The sequence below is a fragment of the Eucalyptus grandis genome, chromosome 8 (genome assembly GCF_016545825.1).
Source record: "Eucalyptus grandis isolate ANBG69807.140 chromosome 8, ASM1654582v1, whole genome shotgun sequence".
In the NCBI taxonomy this organism is placed as follows: domain Eukaryota; kingdom Viridiplantae; phylum Streptophyta; class Magnoliopsida; order Myrtales; family Myrtaceae; genus Eucalyptus; species Eucalyptus grandis.
The window spans coordinates 74,351,053-74,375,536 of NC_052619.1; the positions used below are offsets into that span (position 1 = coordinate 74,351,053).

Sequence of the window (24,484 nt, forward strand, 5' to 3'; positions counted from 1 at the left end):
AAGCATCAGTAGTCCATTTCATGGTTCACTTATTTCTTGTTGTTTCTCATAATTGTGTGCACTTTGAATTTGACTGGCAGGTACAAAGAGAGTGATTTGATAAAGCTTGACATCAGGATCAATGGTGATCCAGTGGAACCACTAGCAACTATTGTTCACAAAGACAAGGTAATTTGTGTTTTCTTCAGTTCTGTTGATATAGAGCGTGTATGACCCTAGGCTTATGTATATTAAAGAAAACATGGCAACAAAGCATAATGGTGTTGAAGAGTCCATGCACCTAATCCCACCTATTAATAAATGACAACTATACTTGACCTATTGCGACAGCATTAAGCAAATAAATGATATGATTGATCTGATTAGATACAAGAAATTTAAGTGTGTTGGTACTGTATGCTACATGTGCATGTTATTTCTTAATTTCTTCTTTGTTCTTAGCTAAAATTGAATGTTTCTTAGTGAATGATTTGTGTGAAGTTCCTTAATTTTTTTGTTAATTGAGGTTGAACTTTCCTCTGATGAAAACAGTGATCTTGCTTCATTTCTTCTGATATGGTAAGGATTTTACTTAAAAAATAAAGAGAGTAGGAAAGAACTTTGTGCATGAGAGCATTATAATATAATCATCTCATAACACAGTAGGTTTGCTGAGAAATGGTAAAGCCAAAATAACTATCTGAGGTGCATCCGAGGCAAATCTGGTCTGGAGTATTTGACATAACTAAAGAGGAATTGATACATAGTACGCTAAGATTAAGAAGTTTTAACTGTTCTCTACTTGTTTTGACTTTCTTCTTAGATGTAATCTTACAGCATTTTTTGTGATTTGTTGTTGATTTATCTCTCTATTTGTGCATTAGACAATTGTAGAATTGATTTCATTCAATTAATGGAAGCTTCCCTTTCAGGCATATTCTATTGGAAGAGCTTTGACACAAAAATTAAAGGAACTTATACCAAGACAAATGTTCAAAGTCCCCATCCAAGTAAGACATGGATGTTTATTTGCTGGCTGCACTATAATTAGTTGTTCTAAAGCAGAGTAATCTGAAACAAGCATTGTTTTGCCCCTAATTTCTAGCTTGAATTGAAACTCCTCTGAAAAAAAGAAATAAGCCTCTACCATCCTTGGCATGCTTAATCACTATGACTTAAGGGTATATACCATCAGTATGAGGACATGGCATTGCTGATGTGCCAAATTGGCATGATAGGGCATGCTTACTTGGATCAAATAATTTCATATGGAAAAGGAAGTCTATTATATAAAGTGATTAAAAACGAATTTTCAGATACAGATGAAAAAGTATAGGTTTAACTAAGTAATATAAAAATGAAAAGGAAGAATGGAGGGAGGGAGGGAGGGAGGGAGGGAGGGAGGGAGGGAGGGAGAACCCTGTGATTAGTGTACGGATGTAAGTCATTGCAACAAAGAGGTATGCAGACCCAAGTTGCCTTTTACAATTGTTGAAAGCTGTGAGGAAAAACTAATTTTGTATTATTCAATAAAGTTTAATAAATATACATCAAAATAAGCCCTTAAGGTCCTAAAGACCAGTTTACACTTCATACTTCTAATGCTTCCCCTCAAGTTGGAGCATATATATTAATTATGCCTAGCTTGTTACAAATATGTTTTATCCTCTCATTACCCAACGATTTAGTAAAGATGTCTGCAAGTGACTTGGAAATGATGACTCCACTTTGCAACTTCTCTTGTATAAAATGAGAGTTAATCTCAATGTATTTTGTTCTCTCATGAAACATAAGTTTGGAAGCTATATGCATTGTAACTTTATTATTGCACCTTAGAGTTATGGGTACTAAATCTTTAAAGCCTAACTCAGTTAATAATTGTCGAAGCCACACTAATTCACATGTTACTTAGTGCCATGCCTCTATAGTCCGACTTAATATTGGAGCGAGCAACAACACTCTGTTTCTTACTCTTTCATGGTACTAGATTTTCTCCAACCAAGGTACAATAACCAGTATTCCTTTTGCTGGAGCTTTCTTCAAATACCTCTATCCAATAACTGCATCCTAGTGAGATGTATGAGGGGAAGATAAAAATTGGCTTATCACACTAACTGGAAAAGCAATGTTTGGTTGAGTAATTATGAAATAATTTTCTTTACTTACCAGTCTTCTATATCTCTCATGATTATTAAGAATATCTCCTCTCAACAACCAGTTTAATCCCTTATTTCATGGGTAAATCAAGAGACTTTAATTCCAAAATACCTGTCTTAGTAAGTAAATCTAGGACATTTTCTCTATTATAGAAAAATACCTTTCTGTGACTGCTTTGCCTCAATTCTTAGGAAACATTTCAATTTTCCTAAGCTATTAGTTTGAAATTGTTGCTGAAGATAGGTCTTGAGTTCGGCCATACTAATCAAGTCATCTCTCGTGACGATAATATCATCTACACAATCAAGAACAGTTTGTCTCTCCCTTATTGTTTATAAAAGAAAAAATGATCATTTCCACATCTAAATAGCCCAAAAAATAGTAAAACCTCAGAAAATCTTCCAAACCATGCCCGTGGGGATTTCTTCAAACCGTGTAAAGACTTTTTTAATTTGCAAACTAGTCCAAATTCCCTTGAGCAACAAACTCTGGAGGTTGCTTCATATAAACTTCTTCATGAAGAGTACCATACAAGAAAGCATTCTTGACATTATGGTAAAACAAAGGACAATTATATTTAGTACCAAGAGACATCAAAATACAAACAGAAATAAGCTTGGCAATGAGAGAAAAGTTATCAGATAGTTAACTACATACACTTAAGCATATCCTTTGACAAAAAGTCTTGGTTTTAAACGAGCAAGAGAATCATTGGGGTTGACTTTTATAGTATATACCCATCGACAACCAATAGTAGTTTTTCCTGGAGGAAGTGGTACTAAGTCCCGAGTTTGATTAATCTTGAGAGCCTTTAATTCTTCTTCCATTGTTATCCTACGATCATAACTTTGTAATGCCTTAGTGATAGACTTAGAGATAGGATATTGTTCAACAATAGTTAAAAAGGCCTAAAAAGTAGGAGACACAGAAGAGTGAAATAAAATTTGCAATAGAATGTAGAGTACAAGTCCGTGTACCTTTGTAATAAGCAATAGGAAGATCAAGATCATATACAAGAGGAGGGCCAGCTAATGGCGTTATGGAGCAAAAGATGATGTAGTAGTGATGGGAGGAGCGGGGGGAGCAACAACTACTCAAGGATGTCGAGTATAAACCTAGAGAGGGGGTGGTTCCTATGTAGTTATTGGTGAAACGGTTGGAATAGTTGACCGAATGGTGGTCACATACAAGTCTTCATCTAATTCAGACACAACAATTAAAACATTATGATAAGGAGTAAATTCAGAAAATGAAACATTAGCTATCATAAAATATTTTATCAGTAATGGAAAATAACAACATTATCTTTTGTGTACGGGAATAACCCATAAACATACACTTGATAGTCTTGGGCTCAAGTTTTGATGCTCCAAGGATGATCATGAATAAAGTAGACAACCAAAAATACGAGGTTGTAGGACAAACAGTGACCCATTGGGAAATAAAGTAGAAAATCGAATATCACCTTGCAAAATAGAAGTAGACATTCAATTAATGAGATAGTATGTAGTTAGAACAACATAGGATCAAAAGGTTTTGGAGAGCATCTCAAATAGTATGGATCTAGTAGCTTTCAATAAGTATCTATTCTTCCTTTCAGCAATATCATTATGTGGATTCATGGATTATACCATGTTGAGCCATAAAACTAGAAAAATGTGCGGAAAAGTACTTCTTAGTATTATTATAATGTAGAACTTTAACATGCACACTAAATTGAGTGTAAATTTCAGATATAAATGCATGAAAAATAGAAAACAATTTTGAATGACTTTTCATTAAATATAATCAAGTGACTTTCGAGTAGTTATCAACAAAAAGTAACAAAATATCTGAAACCCAAATTAGAAACCACGACATGGATCTCAAATATCTAAATGGACTAACAAAAAAGGAGACGCTGCTCGTTTAATGACTCGAGGTGGGCAACTAACACAATATAATTTGCCGAGTTGGCATGACTCGCACTCTAGACTAGATAGAGATTGAAAACTAAAATTTAACTTTTGAAGATTATGTAGAGAAGGATGACCAAGATGACAATGGATCTGATGTAGATATGCAATACTTGAGCAAGCAATTGAATGAGTGTCTTCAAGTACATATAGCCCCCCTTGCCTCACGTCCTCTACCAATTGTCCTCTTCATAGCAAGATCCTGGAAAACACAAGAATTATGATAAAATGTTACCGAACACTATTAAGTTTTTGGTTAATTTACTAACAAACATGAGATTAAATGGAAATTTTGGGAAAAAAGCATTGAGGACAATGGCAATGAAGGAGTTGGACAAACAGTGTCAATCCCCTTAACATGTGTAGATAATCCATTGGCTAGGGTAACTATGAACGAAGATGGAGAAAAAGAGGAAATATATTTGAAAGACTTGACATGTGATTGGAAGTCCCCGATTCAATGATCCAAGGGTGAGAAGCAGCTGAAAGGCATGTAGTAGCATTACCTATTTGTGCTAGAGTAGCAATAGAAGAAGCAAGCTATGAGATTTGAAATTGGTTGTATTGGGCATATTCCTCATCAAACATAATCATTGCCTTGCTTTTAGAAGACTATGGAGGAGAGTTAGTATTAGAAGTTACGAACTAGTGTTGCTGCCTTGGTCTCCCATGTAATTTGTAACAAAATTCCTGAATATGATCAAGTTTGTCTCAATAATGACAAGTTTGTGTAGCCCTGGATGTATTAGTAGACATGTGGGATTGTCTATAAAGATGCTGTTGGCCTTGACCTCTCCTTGTTCCTATGCCTCGGCCTCCTCCTTGGCTACCATGCCCATTATATCCTCCATGGTTTTCTCCATCACTCCTATTGCCACTACCGGTTCGAGTTTGGGATACAAGAGCTGAACTACCTACCGTAGATGTAGTATCCTAAGATGACTCACGAGGTACTCAAAGAACTTGAGCAACGTATCTGTAACTGATGCAATATTCTCTCCTCCAAGAATTTGAGATTTAATGGTTTCATATTCAAAACCAAGGCCTCTTAAGAATCACATTACAACCAATTGTTCTCTTTGACGTTGCATTTGTTGAACATCAGTTGAAATAGGGAGAACAATATTTAACTCCTCATACATGCTCTTAAAGTCTGCTAAGTATTGTGTAATAGAACATCCTTCCTTTTAGATTGATAAAACTCTTGCGATAGTTCATAAATCCGTGACAAGTTATTTTGGCCAGAATATAACATACTTAAATACTCCCACAGTTGTATGACCGTATCAATGAGTTACTAGATCAACTACATTACTCTCCATGGAATTTAGCATTTGACCAAGAATACGTGCATCAACAGTATCCCTAGTTACAATATCCTTAACCTTAGACTCAGTTAAGTGTCTATCGATTCCTACCTGTCAAATTAAGCTTCACGATTTTCTTCTATTGGTGAGGGTTAGCACTACTAGAAGAAGAAATCACCTTAGTCATCATAACTTCAACTGTACTCTTTGCGGGATCGCCCATTTTCCAAATAATATAAGAAAATTCTGACCCTAGTTTCCTTCAAATAACTCAGCCTCAATAATTCAATAACCCAATATCATTGCACAAAAAAATCCACGTGGAAATCTCCACAACCCACATGAAGTAACAGAAAGTAACCAAATTCGTAGATCATCAGATATATATAATGGGGACGAGAGTAGAAAATGGCTGCACTATATCTAAGCAGCAGCAGTTTTGCTTCATCACAAGTCTCATTCACTTAAAAAGCAAATAATCAAAAAAGCATTGAGATCTCTTTTGCAGCAACTTAAAGTTCTAACCCAAAGCAAAAACATCTTCTCCCATGAAAACACCTCCAAACCCAAGCTCGATGCGGTGTCAGTGCCTACGCTTCGCATTGTACTTGATGGTGTTGTCAGTCCTCATGCCAATCTAGTGAGTCTACAACCAAGCAAGCCGCGTAAGTTGCGATGGAGTCACGCAACCAAAACTAGTGACCCAGCAAGCCGTGCATGCAAGAGCACAAGGAAAGGTCAGGAAAGGAGTTGCGTGAGGAAGCAAGAGAGGGAGCGGACGCTCAATGGTGACAAGCTGCGACGGCGACGGCCAACTATTTCGGCGAGTTGACCGTGGCGAGTGGTTGCTCCGTCGACTAAGGTTAAACCTAGGGCTTTGATACCACGTGAGGAAAAACTAATTTTGTATCATTCAATAAAATTTAATATATATACATCAAAATAAACCCTAAAAGTGCTAACGACCATTTCACCCTTCATACTTCTAACAAAAGCCACTGGTGAGTGTAATTACCCTTGGTGGTAGCTGAAGATGGTTGTGCCACAGACCATTTCACCCTTCATACTTCTAACAACAGCCACTGGTGAGTGTTAGCTGAAGATGGTTGTGCCACCAGTTTCAGGAACTAGTGTGGTCACCACTAGGGGTGAGCGGTTCCTGATTCTGGTTTTGGTTCGGTTTCGTCTGGAATCTGGAATCTACTTTCGGGTATAAGTTTCTCAATTTTTGGAAGCTGGAACCTACTTGTTAGAATCAATGAATCAACGAATCTATCCTATCACATGTTCCAGGGTTGGTTCAAGGTTTCATCAAGTTTTTTTTTTTTTTTTTTTCATTTTCAGATTTGAACCATAACGAATAACAAATAAGGAAAGAAATAAACCAAAGAGAAACCAAGTAGACTAAGAAAAGCTCTTAAGATAAGCTCTCATCAAGCACTATATCATCCATAAGTAAACATAACCCAAAGAAATCTTTTGCAATAAAAAATAACTGTAAATAGTTTCTAAAGCAAGTGATATGACTCCCGATTCCCGATATAAAGTGGTAAATGAAAATGACACCACCACTCTATCCAGCAATGAAGGAGGGTAGTAACCTTGCCAAAAGGCCACAGGAACATAAATTTTCAAGTTTACAAGTGAAAATTTAGTTAAGAATTGCAAGACTCAAACACTTGGAGTTGTCAATTATAATAGACCCAAGGGCAAAAAAAGGCGGATTCCTCCGCAGTTCCTAATTGTTCTAAGCACAGCTCATGAGGTTCAGGAATCAACCGATATACACAATGCAAACTAGGGGCTTTCTTGTGGTGCGTGGATGACAATTATGACAAAATCGACAATGCACATCACACAGCCCAACATCCCCAGCTTGTGTAGTTTCTCCTTCAAGATGAAGCGCGCCAACACGGCACTAACCAATTGATCCAAAGTACAGTAACGACTCGATTAAGGGATGCCCAGAAACTGAAGCATGAAGTTAATGGGTCAATTTCTTGGCTTCTTTCTTCTATATCATGATTATCACTTTGTTTCCTATAAAAAAGAATGCAACATGAAGCAAAATAAGTCATTTTTAAACTAACTATCGAAGCTGAAAAAACAATGCACATGCTTTGAGTTCATTAGATAACCTCGACTTCAGTGGTTAGAATCGATTTAGCGAGCTCTTCAAACCACAGCGTTACTGGCATTGTTCTCCTCGATAAAGCTAATAGTGGAGTTTATATACAGAAGAGTGACGATGCCTATGAAATCTTTGCCAATCTGGCCATCTTCACAAAAACTCAAATTTTACCCTAAAACAGAAAGAGAGACAAAATAGTAGAGGAAAAATTCACCAACCCCACCATTTGTAAGTGCAATGGCCATGATAGCAGCAAACTCCATGACCCAGGATAGGAGATTCCACATGAACCCCAAGAACTTCGAGGGTTTCGAGGGAGGTCCGGCGATTACGTGAACGCGGTGATGGCGAAGAAGACATGAGTCTCATGGCACCAACGGTGGCACGGACGGTGTGGTGAAGATAGCGGCAGTTGCGGCACAACCCACGGCCAAGGGGGGAAGAGCTTGGTTTTGGCAGAGGTGGTGGCGGTGACAGTTCTGAGCAACGATGGCCCGGACGGTCGAGCGAGCGGTGGCAAGAGGTGGTGATGGTGGCTTGGGTACGGTGGCAGCAGCTAACGGTAGTGAGGGGCGGTGTGGATGGTGCGATAGCTTGTCGGGCTCAATGGCGAGACGGCTCATCGGACGAGTGTGGGGCGGTAGTGTGGTGGTGGTTCGGTGGCCAAGAGGTGGTGGTGAGTAGAGCGTGGGGCGGTGGTGTGGTGGTGGGTGAAGTAGCAGCCAGCATAAGGAAGGAAGAAGAAGAGGAGGAGGAGGGGGGTTTCGGCTGAGAGAGCGGGAAAGAGGAGAGAGAGAAGAAAAGAAAAAGTTGGGAGGGCAGGAAGTGACGTGAGGAGAAAAAGGGAGAAAAGAAAAGAGAGAGAGAAAAAGAAAGGGGAAGAGGGGGAATCACGTTGGGGAGGGGGAAAAGAGAAATCATGTGCCATAGGTTTTTATTTTTACTCTTAACCGATTCCGGTTCTGCCGGTTCCGGTTCCCATAGGAACCGGAATCGATTTCCTTGAAAAGGGAACCGGGAACCAGAACCAGTCTCTTTAGAACCGGAAACCGAACCAGACCCTCCGGTGCGGTTCTCCGGTTCCCGGTTCTATCCGGGAACCGCACTCACCCCTAGTCACCACCCACTAGTGGTTGGCAAAAGTAGACCCCCCCTCCTAGACTCTCTAACTCTCTGGTTTGAGATTTTACGTTCCTTTTTCTTTTGTATTATCATTTCTCTTTCTGTCATGCTGGCGATGTGTCACTTAGTTGTTGCCACACTAGCACAATATTCTCCAAATTGTCACAATGTCAATGCCACATCAGTAACCTACAGTTTTACTAACAGGACTCAATCCCTGAAATTATATAGCACAAAAAGAAAGTTGCAGGATGAAATAAAAAGAAAAAAATAACTTAAGGGACCAAAAAAGGACTTAACCTAAGAAGAAAGGAAAGTCCTATATGATATCTAATTTTAGTATTTTCTTCGAATTTTCGTGATGGATAGGAAGTTAAATGTCTTGCAGTTTTGCTAAATTATTGCTTTGACAGAACAAAATGACATGATTTATTTTTGTCACAGGCATGCATGGGCTCAAAAGTGATTGCTAGTGAATCTTTATCAGCAATCCGGAAAGATGTTTTGGCCAAATGCTACGGTGAGATGAGACTACTGTTTTAATTAGGCTTTGCAGCTTTTTCCCAAGCTTATCACAATGAGAAAAGTTATGATGTATGCTACTTATATAAAGTAGAAAATCAAGTTTCTTTAGGTCTTTAAGGAAGATCATATCCCTTACCACACACTTAAGTTTTTGCCTTTTCCTCCTTTTATTTGGATTTTTCATCCTGTGGGCGCACACTCACATGTTTGTGAGTATCTATCGTCTTTCGGAGTTGTTTTATTTATATGGGTTTTTTTGTCCATATTATATTATTTAGGTGGTGACATCTCAAGGAAAAAGAAGTTGCTGAAGAAACAGGTACTAGTTATTATCATTTAGAAGCATCCATCCACTCATTATTTCCTTATTGACTTTGTTGTGAGTCTTGTGTCTCAAACTTGTAATTGCTCTTTATCAACCTCGTGAAGAAATCATAATAAATATCATTTTAGGACTTCCTGATTTTTAAATCCTCCGGAAATCCTCCTGCTGAACCCTAATAAGTGAAGCCTGAATTTCTGTCATAATCAAGTTCATTTGATCATTATTCCCTGCCTGAAATTTTGTAAGTTGTCTAATGAAATTTTCAGCTTAGGCTGTGGATTAATTTGAAATCATTTTGGACAGATGTGTCTAATATCTTTTCACTAAACATCTGTGAAGAAAGTATTCACTCAAGTTTTTCCCCCTTTTGGAGGACAGAGGATTTCTCCTGTATCGACTGTTTGGAATCTTTGGATCATTTCAAATGAACTGAATAGAAATGACACATTGTGATCTGCATGATTCGTGGTCTGTTAAACAAACTTGATGAATGTATAATCATCTGATAGTGTGGCTTGACCTGGAACATGATATAAGCAAAGAGACACTATACACATATGGTACAAGACAAATCTGACAAGATTGATCATTACTATCTATTTGTTAATCAAGAAATACTGAATCAGCAGACTGTCAGACCGTTATAGACAAATGAGGATGAGGCAGAGATCAAAGAACAACTGGAAGCAATGGTTATCTCACTTGAGTATATTTGCTTAGACAGATTTATATGTGTTGATATTAAGGTGGAATCATTTATTTTCCTCGGGCACAAGTCATTAAGATTCGTCAGACCATTAGGAACACATGAGGATGAGGCAGAGATCAAAGAATGTTTGAAAGCAGTAGTTATCTCACTAGAGTATATTAGAGTTGATATTCGAGTGAAGCCTTGTTTAATTTTGAGTGCGAGGCATTAAGATACCTTTATCCTTTTTTGCCTTTTTGGGTGGCTTTTGAATATGAAGGTTCTTTAAAAAGAGTGCGCACCACCCGTTCACAATCATCTCATTTCCAAGAAAGGTGAAAGCATCCGAGGAATTGCTTTTAACTTTGATGGATTAGCTCCATTCTTTGTTGTTTTCTGTTTTATGCAAGTGGATTAGTCATATACTAGTACAATTTTAGTATGGCAACATAGAATTTTCCCTACTCATTACGATGAAGTCCCAAAAGAGTGAAAGGGGTAGGACAGGATGTAAAATGGTTTATTTCTCTGCCTTGTGTCAATGGACAAATATGCTACACATTGCATGAGTCAGAAATTGTTCAAATTGGATGTCTAAGTATCCCCAGCTATTTTTCTACATGGTGGTCCGATGCTGCTGCGTTGTGGCTTTTCTGTGACTTATTTTTCTGTGATTTTACGGTCTAATATTCTAAAGGTCTGCTTGATTGTACAGTTGAATTTTTACTCATTTAAAATTCTGTGATGCGACTGATCAGGGAGCTTTCTATGCAGGTGCTACATACAAAGACAAATACATATGCCTAAGATAAAAAGATGATAGTAATTTATAGAATTCAAGAGTCATTAACTAATGCGATATATGTGAAGGATGAAAAAATGTTGGTCTTTCTGCTTTTATTTATCTTAAGTTGCATTTCATCGTTGCATAATTTCTTCAGTAATTCTGGGTCCATACCCAAATGCACTAGGAGAAAATTGGGATCTTCAATTTTGTACTGGCAAGTGTCTGTTTTGTGTTGAAGCATGCATATGTTTTTGCATCGATGTGAAAATTGATGATATTTATGGAAATTTTGTTAATCTGACGAAGCTTTATCTTCTCTATTATTAGGCTGAAGGGAAAAAAAGAATGAAGGCGATTGGCAAGGTCGATGTACCTCAAGAAGCCTTTATGGCAGTGTTGAAGCTTGAGAAGGAAGTGTTGTGATATATATTCTGCTGACTCTGGCCGTGTAAAATCGTTTCTCAGAGGATACGCGGATGCTCATGCCTTACTGAAAGATTTTGGGTAATCCCCGCCGCATTTGGTTTGCTTCTGGGTCTAAGAGAAAAGAACCAAGCAATGTAAAACAATTGTATATGGTTTTGGTAGCAGCTTGGATTTTTCTGGTTTCTGTAGTCAGCTTGGTGCGATATCATAGTGGAAGCCCCTTTTCTATTTATCTGAAGTTCCTTTTCACCGTCTGAGTTAAAATTTTTCTTTAAGACTGAAAAGTTGAACCAGGTAAAATTTCTAATTATTAATAAGAGGAGCTCTATCCACGAAGTTATGGGCTAGCTCAAGGGTACTCTATGTTGGCTAATTCAATGAGATCACTAATTACAATAACTTTAAATCGTTTGGGAAATGCCTTGTAATGTATCAACAATTGTTTTCAGTATCCTTAGTGACTGCATGTGACGTTTTATTTGAACAAAGCAAGTCAAAATAAAAGTATTCATAGATATCTTATTGTAGCATATATAGTTAACGAAAAACTAATTTTTAAACTAGTGATAACTTAATAATTTCACCACGTGATTACGAACTTGAAAAGAAACTCGGACTATATCCGAAGTTAAGAGAGATCACTTAACCTCCCCACTAGGATAAGTAACAACTTTTGAAGAGTAATAGTTTTATCAACATCTTGTTGATCACTAACTTTTCAATGTGGTTGGTAATTTTCCATGTGAAGGGTAAGTATCAAAATCAAGTAATTATGTTACATAACTGTTCATTTGAATAATTTTTCATAATGAAAATGTAAGTTTGCTAGTAATTTTCAATATGACTAATATGTTTCAATAAGGAAAAGTAAATTCTAACTTAACACAAAGGATAAAAAATTAACAAAAATTCAAGACTATGTTCCACATATTTATCATATTTTTATAACACAAAAACTCAAAAATAATACTCGAATGACATCCATCCACATCCATCCATTAGAATCTGTTAAAAATCACTGTTAAAACCTGACGTGGCTCTGATGTAGATGTGGCGCCATGTGATTGCCCTTGCAGAAAAAATAAAAATAAAAATAAAATAAATTTGAAAAATGAAAAAAATAACTAAACACTTTTCATGGTTACTGTTGATCAGCGCGGTATTCACTATCTTCAGGAGCTGATTCGTGAATGCTGACCTCGGTCGAGGTTGTCCATAGCTTCCTTGATCTGAGATAGAGGAGGTGGGGGCCCGGCGACCTTGAATCAAAGGTTGCCGCAACAGTCCAGTGACTATGAGCCTTACTTGACGTTCTAGAGTTAGATCTTGCTCTGTTCGCAAACATCAAAGTGTTCCTTTTTTCTTTGGGGCCGAGCTAGCCAGAATCTTGAGTAGCCAGCAATCTGATCAATTTAGTCCATGTCGCCAGCCGCTCGAGAGAGGGGGGTGGGGGCTTTATTAAACTTTAATCAGAGCAATCTAATCTGTTAGAGTTAGGCCTTAGGCTATTAAAGTCAATTACATTAATGAGGTGTAAATTAAGCTCATAAAAAGTGAATTGGACTTAGTTAACACTATAAAAATACATTGAGGTCTCATAATTCTGGCTGGCAATCTTAGAGCACGCAGAGAAAAAGACATGAGAAAAAGACATGAGAGAGAGAGACTGTTGAGAAAATATGGGATCAAATTGGGTAGAACAATGAATTCGGATTTTTAGAATAATCAAGTCGGATTTTAATGCGTGATATTACTTTTTTATAGCAATTTATTTGAAGCAACAAAGTTTTTTTGAAAGAATGCTAAAAAGATAAAAATGATCCTCTTTTGGAAAAGGATAAACAACAAAATTTCAAAATTGCAAAGTAAACAAAATCATTTAAAAAAAAAATATAAATGCAACATTTTAGAAATTTCTCCATATTTTTTCAAAGGTTGTCTTGAAGAGACACAAACAAAAATTTGGATAATAATAATAATAATAATAATAATAATAATAATAATAATAATAATAATAATAATAATAATAATAATAATAATAATTTTTTAATAAATAAAATGAATTTTTTAGATTTTGAATTGATTAAAGAATAAGCTAAGAAAAAAAAAAAGATGAAGAGGTTAATGCTAATTAAACCGTGGGCGCGCAAGCATGCAAAGTGCTAAATGTACCTAATAATCGCGCACCCGCATGCGGGTATGGTGGGGTCTAACTAACACCCGATCATTTCTTTAGGTATGTTAAAGAAACTCAACACTTATTAATTAGCCTACTTCCTCCCACTTTTCCTATGTGAGACAATAAAATATACACATAGTTTATTTTACAAACAAACTTTCAACAGAGATGAGTCACGGCCAAGACCCCTCACGGCCATGGCCTTGCCCCTTTGTCAATGCCCCTCTGGACCGATCGATTTGGTTTCGGGTGGGTCAATGGAACTAACCTCATTTACTTTTTGGGAAATTCCAAATAAGGGTTCGGAATAGAGTTGTGTGAAATAAGATTCTAAAGTGATTATGGTTTATTTCAAATAAAGGCCAACCTCATCGGTTGTTGGTTAGCTAAATATTTTGACTGGTGAAAGGATGTTCATCCAATCACAATTTTAATTTTAAATTATTTTTATTCTTCTCTCTCTCTCTCTCTCTAGCTTTTCAGCAAGGGCCAATGACTATTGATGAGGGCTTGACGACACTTACTGGTCGCTAGTAAGGGCTAGCAGGACTCGACCACCCTCACTAACCCCTGATAAGGGTCGACAAGGGCTTGCAAGCTCTTGCCGGCCATGGACGAGGCCACCCTTGCCAAATCAGGCGAGACCAACCCTCATTGGCTACTAGCAAGGTGACACTCACTCATAACTGGCGAGGGTCGGCCTCACTTGAGGGTGAGGGTTGCCTTGCCCAAGTGAGGCTATCCTTTGCCGACTGCTGGCGAGGTGATCCTTGCCCAAATTTTGCGAGGGCTTGCCTAGCTGATGGTCACCTTTGCGGCCTCCCCCTAGGGTGAGGGTCACCTCGTTGGTGGTCAGCGAGGGTGGCCCTCGTTAGATCAGGCAAGGGCGACCTTCACCCAGCCCTCTTCGGTATTGTTGGTTATCGGCGAAGAAGAAAGAAAAACCAAAAAAAGGAAATCAAAAGAGAAAAGGAAAGAAAAAAGGAAAAGAGAAGATAAATGACTATAATGCCCTTAACTAGTAAAAAAGTTAGGCCTTTATTTGAAATAGACATAGAACTTGTTTGGTTAAGCTTTGTGAAAATAATTTTGAGAAAATGAAATACTTTTGGGCTAAAGGAGTTTTTTGAAATGCTATCGTGTTTGGCAAATTGTAACTTTAAAGTGCATTGGAAAATTGCTTTAGTTTAAATGCCATTTGGTAAAACTTACATTCGTAAAGGGCTTTTATTATTATTATTATTATTATTATTATTATTATTATTATTATTATTATTATTATTATTATTTTTTAAAATCAAGACTAATTTGTCGAGCTCGCCATCGGTCTACCATTAGCGACCAGATTTGGCCGTCGGGCAACCTCATTTGAGGTAGCACGATTGAGGTGATGATTGCCCGCGATGCATGACCCCGACAGTGGTGGCCGGGGATGAGTGACCCCTTAGGTGATGATCATCGAGGACGCGCCATCCCTCAACGACGGTCATCGGCCTTTGGTTACTCTTTGGTGCAAACCGGGGAAGATGAACAGTGATGGTGAAGAGATGAGCAACGTCCATGGACTTGTATTCCTAAAATGTTGAAAGCCCAAAGTGCCCTAAGACCCGCTTTGGGCTTTTAGCCTTCTTAATGCCGGCATTTGGCTAATGGGGTTCCAAGAATACTCACCAAACACTTCATATTTTCCCCATTGGGCTTTAAGAGCTCAAAACCCTTTAAAAATCTGAACCAAACAAGGTAGATAGTCATTTTAAGTTCTTATTTGATATAAGATCTATTTCAGGCATTTATTTGAAAAAAAATAATGATACTTCAGGCCTTAGTTTGAAATAAAGTCCACTTCAAGTCCTTATTTGAGAAAATAAAAGTACTTTAAGCCCTTATTTGGAATTTTTCATACTTTCTTTGTTTTGTTTTTTCTTGATGAATTCTGAAAGCAAACTTGCCCGAGCAAATTTTGACCGACTCAATAATAATTTCATCTTGCAGAACATTGCTTGTTGCAGCCACCCGGTAACAACGCATTGTACAACTAGCTAACTCGGAAACAACATGGCGATTTCAACTCCACCGATCCGAGTTGTGATGAAAAGTGAAAATGACATGCTTACGTGTAGAGCTACTAAAATTGGCAAGAGGGAGGCGTCGATGGTTGAGCGAGAGGGAGGCGTTAACAGTTGGGCGAGAGGGTAGCGTCAAGGTAAGGTTGCAGTAGGGCGTGAGTTGCTAGCTATGATATCTCCCTTTTAATTTTAGGGTGACGGAAGGATTGTACCATTCAAGCCCTTTATATTTTCATTCTTTAACTAAGAGAGTTTGTGAACGATAGGAAAAATCTCTCTCTTTAGGGTTTGTGAAATTGTGAGCAAGAGAGGCAATTTTCGGATGAAAAAGGGAAAATTTATCCGATGAGGGTTTGTGAGTGTCTTTTTAAAAGATTGATCTGGGTAGATGGGTTAACATTAAGAATCGATAATTCGATTGATATTCACTGGTTCCAATTTTATTGAATTGGAAATTGGGTCGGCTTCCGCAAGAATCACAAAGAATCGACTTGTTTGGTGTGGTCCGGTTTTCGTTCATCCGCCTTTTATGTCCACATTTGTCCAGTAATTTTCGGTCCTTGATTTCCGAGATTTTGAGTTTCTGTCGAGGCGAGGAAGGCTGGTCAAATCTCCACTTGTTTCCTTTATCGGATTCCATTCAGTTTGGACTACCGCTTCAGGGATATCGAACAAATATTCTTTTCACCATAATTTTCACTCGTCTTTCTTATGCATGTAACGCCACTTATCCTCACTTATTTTCCTTATCCGACGGTCTCCCACTTTGCTTCTCCACCAAATCCATTTTCTTCCCAAAATTGTTGATTACATGTCGCAATTTCTTCCTTGCTCAGTATCTTCCCGGACAAATCTTGCATGATTGTTCTTTATACTCTTCTTACACGTGGGGTCAATTCGAAACACAAATCGTGACTGTGCCGATGCAATTTAAGTGAACATATGAAAGTGTTACTAATGCAAATGCAAATTAAATTAAGGATATTATGGGATTACCAAATATTATGTGTCAATACAAATTCCTCACCATAACACATAATGATGGGTGAAATAATATCCCCATGTTGCCGCTACAAAAAAAAAAATAATAGTTAGCTTTTGAGATCATAACACATAAAGGACGATAACTTTACATTAGATTTCTGCAATTGCACCAATATAATAAACAATGACTTTGCAGTTCTTGTTTAGTGTCCCCATGTCGATGCTACACCCATGGTAATAAAATATAGGTAGCTTTTGAGACCTTAACACTGAAATGACCACAATTTCACATAAGGTTTCCACATCAGTACCAAATTAATAAACAATGACTTAGCAGTTCTTGTTTAGAGGACTAAAAACAACAAAGCATCTCACAAAACTCAAAAATCATTCACATTTGACTTGTTGCAAGATTCCTCCTCTAACACCGACGTCCTCACAATTGCACCAAGAACCGAACCTAATTTTTCCCTTCGAGTTCTAATTTTTCCAGTCAATTGAGCAAGTGAGGGAGGATGATGAACCTCAAGTGAGTGACTAAGTGAAAGCGACGGAGACAGCACGCACACAAGCAAGCAAGCGACGCAACGGTGACCGAATGACGGTAAGAGGGAGAGAGGAAAAAATGTAAACGTCGAACGTAACTTCACAGTGCTCCGGTTTTGAGAGAAGCTCATGCGACGTGGTTCTTTGGCCTAGACTTCATGCAACGTCATTTAGGCAAGTCAGCCACGACTTTTTGTGCGAATCATTTAGGAAGTCCACGTGTACTTGTTTTAAATAAATAATGCGATGTCACATGAAACATTTTATTATAAAAGTCATGCCATATTTTTTGTCAGAATTACTCATTGGAGGTACATAAATGATCATTTTTCTTCCATTTCCGATACATAAATGATCGTTTTTCTTCGATTTGTATTTATATGAGTTGGCAAAAACTTTTAGCATCATATTTAATGTTGTATAAATTTTTTGACACTTTAAGTATCCTTATACCCTTTTGTTTTGCAAGATAAAAACAGCATTCTCTAGACAAAAAATAATTTAAAACATTGACTCATGACTCGAGAACAGATACAGAATGCAACACATGTGGCTCGACGACCGCACACAAAAAATAATTTAAAACATATGAAGTTTTTGCGTACAAAAGGGCACTGCAGCGATGCACGTGGACACCAGAGAGAGAGAGAGAGAGAGAGAGAGAGAGAGAGAAAAGCACGTATGAGGCCGAGAACTTCACGGGAAAATGAGGACGAGGGTGTCCAATCCATGGCTAACGATACTATTATGAGCAAGAAGAAGGTGGAGAAGGAGAAGATACTGATATTCGGAGCAAGTGGATACCTGGGCAAGTTCATGGTCAAGGCCTCCCTTTCCATGGGGCACCCTACTCTTGCTTATGTCCGCTCCACCAATCCCGATCCTTCCAAGCAATGGTTGCTGCATGAATTCGAATCGATGAACGTCACCGTTGTACAGGTACCTACGACCGAAATAATTTTCTCATTCAGTCCTTTTGTGTGTGTGTGTGTGTGTAAGAGACCCTAAAGTGTATATAAATAGCTACTTTGTTTTCTGGGGTGTAGGGTAATTTGGAAGAGCATGAGAAGCTTGTGTCGGTGCTCCGGAAGGTTGATGTCGTCATCTCGACTCTCCCCGTCCCTCAACATTTCCAACAACTCAAGATCATCGACGCCATCAAAGAAGCCCCCAACATCCAGGTGAAACTAATTTAGCTAGTCTTATCGTAATTAAATCGAATTCATATATATCAGTTGCATGTAAGTGTGCATGCTTAGTCCTTGTACATACGTAAAACTGTGTGTGTATGATGTAAAGAGGTTTGTTCCGTCGGAGTATGGCAATGAAGTGGACAGGGTGAAAGGGGCGCTGCCGCCCTTCGAAGCATTGCTGGAGAACAAGAGGAAGATCAGGAGAGCGACCGAGGCTGCGGGGATTCCCTTCACCTATGTCTCTGCCAACTCTTTTGCCGCTTACTTTGTGGATTACTTGCTCCATCCCCATGAGCAGCGCGACCATGTGGTCGTTCATGGAACTGGCGAGGCCAAAGGTACGATTTTCATAGCTAAAAATAAGAATGCATATGTAATTAAATAAAGAGATTTACACCTGATTTGGAATCCATCATTCTTAATGTGGAACCATAACGGTCTAAAACTTAAGTGTTTCTCCTTTATTGCCTTTTGTATCATTAGTTTAATTAGACTGCCCTTCACTTTAGCATTAAACACTCTTTATACGAGGATAATTGTGTGTGTTAAAATTAGAGGAGAGATTTGAGCACTATTTATAGAGTTTTTAGCCGGATCCTCTTATTATGGGCTAGATTCAATTCGGCATACACTAACCAGTTATATATTAGATTAATTAATAAACATTTTATTTTGTCTTATTAGACTAATACCGTAAAATGGTAGATTATAATATCAATTACTATAGCTCGCATTAGAAAAACTTTTACTATATGTATGTACGGCCATCCAATTTGCATTCCTACTAGACTTGATTTCCATGTGGTCACATGTATGTACAGCCGTCCTAAATTACGAAGAAGATGTGGCATTCTACACGGTAAAAGCGGCGACAGATCCAAGAGTAGCGAATCGTGTGGTCATATACCGACCTCCTGGGAACATCGTTTCCCAGCTAGACTTGATTTCCCTGTGGGAGAAAAAGACTGGACGGACTCTTAAAAAGATGCTCATTCCGGAGGAGGATATGGTCAAGCTCACTGAAAGTAAGATCTGAGTTTTTCCCTTTTTTTGCTTCTCTATTGATATCTCTCTACATAATGTTAAAGATGCCATAGTAGCTACTGTACATATCATTGAATCTTCGCGCCTAAACTATTCAGTGTCTTTACTGCTCTGACTATCTCGTGAGGGCAAACGCCCAAGGTGCTTAGTCGTTTCGCTTTGACAGAGGATGTTTATTTGCTGCGTGTGGGATTATGAAGTTATGCGCATCTCAATCTAGTATAAAGGTTCACAGAATTAGGTCCCGTTTGATTCAGCATTTCCAAGGGGCTTTCAGCCCCGAAAGCCCATTGGAAAAAAATTTAGGTATTTGGTTCAGCATTTGGAGGTGTCCTTGGCCAAATCCTGGCATTTGAAATTCTGAAAGCTCAAACGGTGGGGATCTACTTTGGGTTTTCGGTATTTCGGAAATGCAAGTTCACCTCTACTATTCATCCATTGATTTTTTTTAAACCGATCATTTTCTCCACACCCCAACCGCCGTTGATTGGTGACGGAGTTTCATCGGATTTTATTTTTATTTTTAAAAAAATAATAAAAACCCTTTGCAAATGTTGGGTTCACTTTTTTTTTTTTTTTTTTTGTTATTTAATAGCCCAACTTTTTATCAATACTAGAATGATCATTAATTAAAGAAGATGATTAATACTACAATAATTAAAATAAAATTATTCAAAGTTGAAAACAAACCTAAAAAAACCCTAGGCCAAAAGTTGAGCTTTGCATCTAATTTATAATCAATTTCTTTTAATATAATTTTTAAATAAATTTACTAATATATATCTTTTACATTACTTTCAACATGAAAATGTAAAATTTTATATAGTCATTATTTCTTTTTGCAATTTTAAAAATACTAAAACTAAAAACTTAATTTGGTTACATTAAAAGGCTTTTCAAATATATGTTTATCAAACAGTCTTGCATTTTCCAAAAGCACTTTTCAGTTATAGTTTATCAAACAGTCTAGTATTTCGAAAAACCCCTTTATAGGTATTTGCATTCTCCCAAGGGCATTTCTCCAAAGCTGAACCAAACGGGAATTAGAGCCTTACATGCATTTTCGAGAAAAATTATCCTGTATTTTTACTAATCCAGTCATAAATCTTGTACACAAGATGAGATAACCATGATGTGAGAATTGCAAATCAAATGGTGGCTTCTCCACCTCAAAAGTTTTCAAGGAAACCTGTTGACTTATTTAGCCGGTTTCCTTAGAAAAATTAAAAATCTCACTTGGGAGATTTCCTCAAATCCCCTCAAATGAGATTCCTTAAATATGAATAAATAAATAAAAAAATAGCAAAAAATATAATTCTAAAGAAAATTAAATACCAAAATAGAGGTGATCACAAACAAAAAAAATATTATTGCTAGCAAAAATAGATTTTTATTTTTTTAGAAAGATCTAATAAATTTTAAAGATTTTAAAAAAACTTCAAACATTTACTTTGCGACTAATAAATAAATCATTGTACGTTTGAATGGCTCCTTATCCTTTTCGCTCAAATTAAGTTGTTTTACAAGGACTCTTTGGTGATTTAAAATCAAGATTGGTGATGTCGATTATGCAATATGCATAATAACATATGAAATAAAGAAAATATCAAAATATAAAAATGACTTAGTAGAGGAAAAAAATTATCCTATTGATTGGAATCTCATAGATGAAGAGGTGAAAGGACCTAAAAAAGATATTAGTTCAATCTTAGGATTGCATGAGTCAAGACTAAAGTTTAGAAAACAAAATTCAATCAAATTCAATATGTGTTAATTGATCACAAATCCTAAAATAATTGAAAATTGATACCAGATATTCACTTTTTCTACTTTTTTGAGTTCCTAATCTTTTCTTTTTATTTTGGAGCAATATCTACCAACTTTTTCTTTTTGACAAGAGAACAATGTCCACTATTTTAAAAGTTGCAAATGAATCCTTCATAAATTAGAATTATTTGAATATTATTCACTCAGATTTGTTTATAATCCTACTATTTCTCTAATGTGGTTGCCCTTTAAAGAATAAATCCATTTTCGCCTTTTCAGTTTACCAAGTTGCCTATCTAAGCTTATCTAAAAATTGTGGCTAGAAGTTCACTGTTACGATGGCAAGGCTCGACCTCGCTTGCCCTTGGCCTCACCCAACTACCACACCAGGAGTGGGCGAGGCTAGGTGAGGCTCAACCTTGCTAAATTTGGCAAGGTATGCACTTGCCTCTAGCTAGCCATCAAGGCTTGGCGCCATCTAGAGGAGGAAGAAGGGAGGGAAAAAAGAAAGAGAAAGAAGGGGAAAAAAATAAACAAAAAAATTACATTTAATATTTTGAAAATATTACTTAAAGTTGTTCACGTTAGTGTTGTTTAAACGACGTAAGACGGCTGACATCCATGTGAGATATTTCCAACTTAAATTTACCGGATGCACTAAATTGAAAAAATTAAAATATTTAGAGAGCAGCCCAGGGGTGGGCGAGGCTCGCTTGAGGCCAACAAGGTTGACCTTGCGGCTTTAGCCTTTGGCCGATTGACAATGATTGGCTCGAGGAGGAAGAAGGGGATAAAAAAAGAAAATAAAAGAAAAAGAAAAAAAGGAAGAAAAATACATATTTTAAAAACATTTAAAATGTTATAAAAAAATTGTTCACACGTTATGTAGGATAGCCAGTGTCGACATTAACAATTTTCAGTCAAAATTGACCAAATGAACTAAATTGGTAAAAAGTGAAAGTGGTTTTGGACAGTCAATTTCTGCATCATCGTTGGGTGAGGCCCTTGCTAGATCCACAATGAGGGCGGGCTTACCCTGAGTGGGTGAGGCCTTGCTGTTGTAGGATGACCTCAACCTTTCCTAGTCATGGTGAGGTCCGGCGACGGGGAGGGGGGGGGGAGAGTAAATATTGTAAAATATAAAAAAAAACCAAAAAAAATAAATTAAAAAATTGACAACTTAGCATTGGCTAGTTAAATGTGGTAGATAGGCTGAATTGACATAAGTACAATAGATTTATGGTTAAATTGACAAAAAAATGTTTATGACTAAATTAGAAAAAAATGTAATAGGTTTAGGACTGTTTTGGTAATTTTTTCCCCGTAAAGACTTAGTAATGGGTAATGACTAGTGACACCTCGCCAAGATCAAATATAAGCAAAGTCTGCATGAATTCTGATGGTGCTACGGAACAGAATAGGATCTCTCATATATTATGTGTTGGGTGATCCATAGACAATCATTATCATTAGCAAGTAATCATCTCTTAATTTTTGTGGTTTTTATTTACTCATCATCAGGTCTGCCATATCCGGACAACATACCGGTGGCGATACTTCACAACATATTCATAAAAGGAGAGCAGACGAGCTTTGAGCTGACGGAGAATGATATGGAGGCCTCCACATTGTATCCTGACCATCCCTACACTTCGGTTGATTCTCTCCTCGACCTTTGCTTGCTCAATCCTCCCAAGCCCAAGTTGGCCTCTTTTGCCTGATGCTCCTCATGTTCATTCAATTAAGACGTGTGATCTATAGCTATTCTCTCGTAGTTTGCCCAAGTATGCGTTTGTCCCAACCCATCCATCACCGGTATGTACTTGATTGATGATGTATGAAAATAATGAGGATTTCTGTATTGTCTTAAAAAGCCTAATGTAACGAGTCCTTTGTGTCTTGCTCCGGGCTTCTCCAGGGCGCATCGTCCGTGCCCACTCAAGCATTTATTATATAATGTCTACAAAATGTTATTTGTTTGGTTTAAGTTATTGATTTTTGGATTGGATTTCTGGTATTGGAGATTGGTTATTTATGCTCAATATGACTGTGAACCTAGTGAGAGGTTTTTGGGGTATGCATACGGGTTTAGGATATCCTTAAGGCCTAGCCAATCGCTTTGTAGGTGGAGATCTTGCCAAGGGGGAATCTTGGTCGCCTTATCACAAGGCTTGTAAGAATAAATGATGCTTGTGGAGTTCTTTAGGGAGTTCGACACCTCAAACTCTCACATTCTGAGCAAAATATTTTCCCACGCCCGTCATTTGCCGAGCATATTTCGCCATCTATTTTCACGTTCATCACATGGTGACTCGTGATGGAGATTATTTTTGAATCTGGATCTTTTTTTCTCATTAGCTTTGTTTTATTTAATTACTCTACCATCGGTTGGCAAGGTTTCATCATAAACAGCTTTTATATAAGCTAATTTATCCGAAAGTCCTCAAAGTGGAGAGCCTAAGTAAATATGCACATGCAAATCGATTCAAAGTTGATAGAGAGCAGAATGCATTTTACGCTTTGTAAATATCTTTCATCATGTTTACTCTTAAGTCGAAAAATCTACTCGCAACCCACTACATCAAAGAATCAGCTGCCATGTACCATGATGGACAAGAGCGGCGAACTCATCCAACATGGCTTGTCGCCACTCAGGATGTTTCAAGACTTGTGACACACGTGGGCTTCAAGGGTAGCGAAAAGACATATTTGGTGGTGCAATGGATTTATTATGGTTTGAAGATATTGTTAAGGGAATAGGTGCACATAGAGTGAGCACGAGTTGGTTGAGTGGCGGTGGTGGGATAGGTGATGAAGATGGAGGGGAGATCAATGATATGGAGCCGATTCCTTGTTGCTCTTGGGAAGAAGCGACAGCTCCATGGGTGAGTCGCGATTGGCTAGATGGGGTGACTATAGGAGAAGAAATATCACGTGGGACCCCATTAGTAATAAGTGACTGGTGCTACTAGACGAAGGATACAAAGGAGGGGTGAAAGAAAATTGAGCGTCATCGAGAACATATATATGCATTTTACGACCCAAGAAACTAAAAAATAAGAGACCTTAGGAGCGTAAGGTTTTAACATAGAAAACATAAAGACCCGAAAACCCTAAGTTTGCGATGATTAAGAGTTTGAAGAAAGAGTAAGTTAAAAGAAGAACGAAAATCCAAAATCGGTTTGGGGAGTCGTCATATAAAATATGTGGCAGTAAAAAAGGCATGCAACCAAAACGTTAATAAAATAGAAGCATGAGAGAGAAGGTTGAGGCTGGTTTCAACCATGTGTTGATGGTGGTGTT

General features: G+C 37.6%; 2 protein-coding genes across 2 annotated transcripts in view; both read left to right on the forward strand.

The window, feature by feature from the left end:
• Positions 1-11,659, forward strand: part of LOC104428804 (translation factor GUF1 homolog, chloroplastic) — a 28,179-nt gene extending 16,520 nt beyond the window's left edge. The window contains exons 19-23 of the mRNA XM_010041742.3: positions 81-168; positions 912-989; positions 9,096-9,171; positions 9,455-9,495; positions 11,304-11,659. Coding sequence (XP_010040044.2) covers positions 81-168; positions 912-989; positions 9,096-9,171; positions 9,455-9,495; positions 11,304-11,399 — 379 coding nt within the window. The 3' untranslated portion in view covers positions 11,400-11,659. The remainder of the gene's footprint in view (positions 1-80; positions 169-911; positions 990-9,095; positions 9,172-9,454; positions 9,496-11,303) is intronic.
• A 6,161-nt stretch (positions 11,660-17,820) lies between these two features.
• Positions 17,821-23,128, forward strand: LOC104428805 (isoeugenol synthase 1). Its single transcript, XM_010041743.2, has 5 exons — positions 17,821-18,116; positions 18,224-18,358; positions 18,477-18,708; positions 19,192-19,395; positions 22,703-23,128. The coding sequence occupies exons 1-5, from the start codon at positions 17,859-17,861 to the stop codon at positions 22,900-22,902; spliced, it is 1,029 nt and encodes a 342-aa protein (XP_010040045.2). The 5' UTR covers positions 17,821-17,858; the 3' UTR covers positions 22,903-23,128.
• Positions 23,129-24,484: the final 1,356 nt, after the last annotated feature.

Coding starts and splice junctions, on each gene's coding strand:
- LOC104428805 (XM_010041743.2), top strand. CDS start 17,859: ATGAGGCCGAGAACTTCACGGGAAAATGAGGACGAGGGTGTCCAATCC. Junction 18,709..19,191: donor TGGAACTGGCGAGGCCAAAG/GTACGATTTTCA, acceptor ATGTATGTACAG/CCGTCCTAAATTACGAAGAA. Junction 19,396..22,702: donor TATGGTCAAGCTCACTGAAA/GTAAGATCTGAG, acceptor ACTCATCATCAG/GTCTGCCATATCCGGACAAC.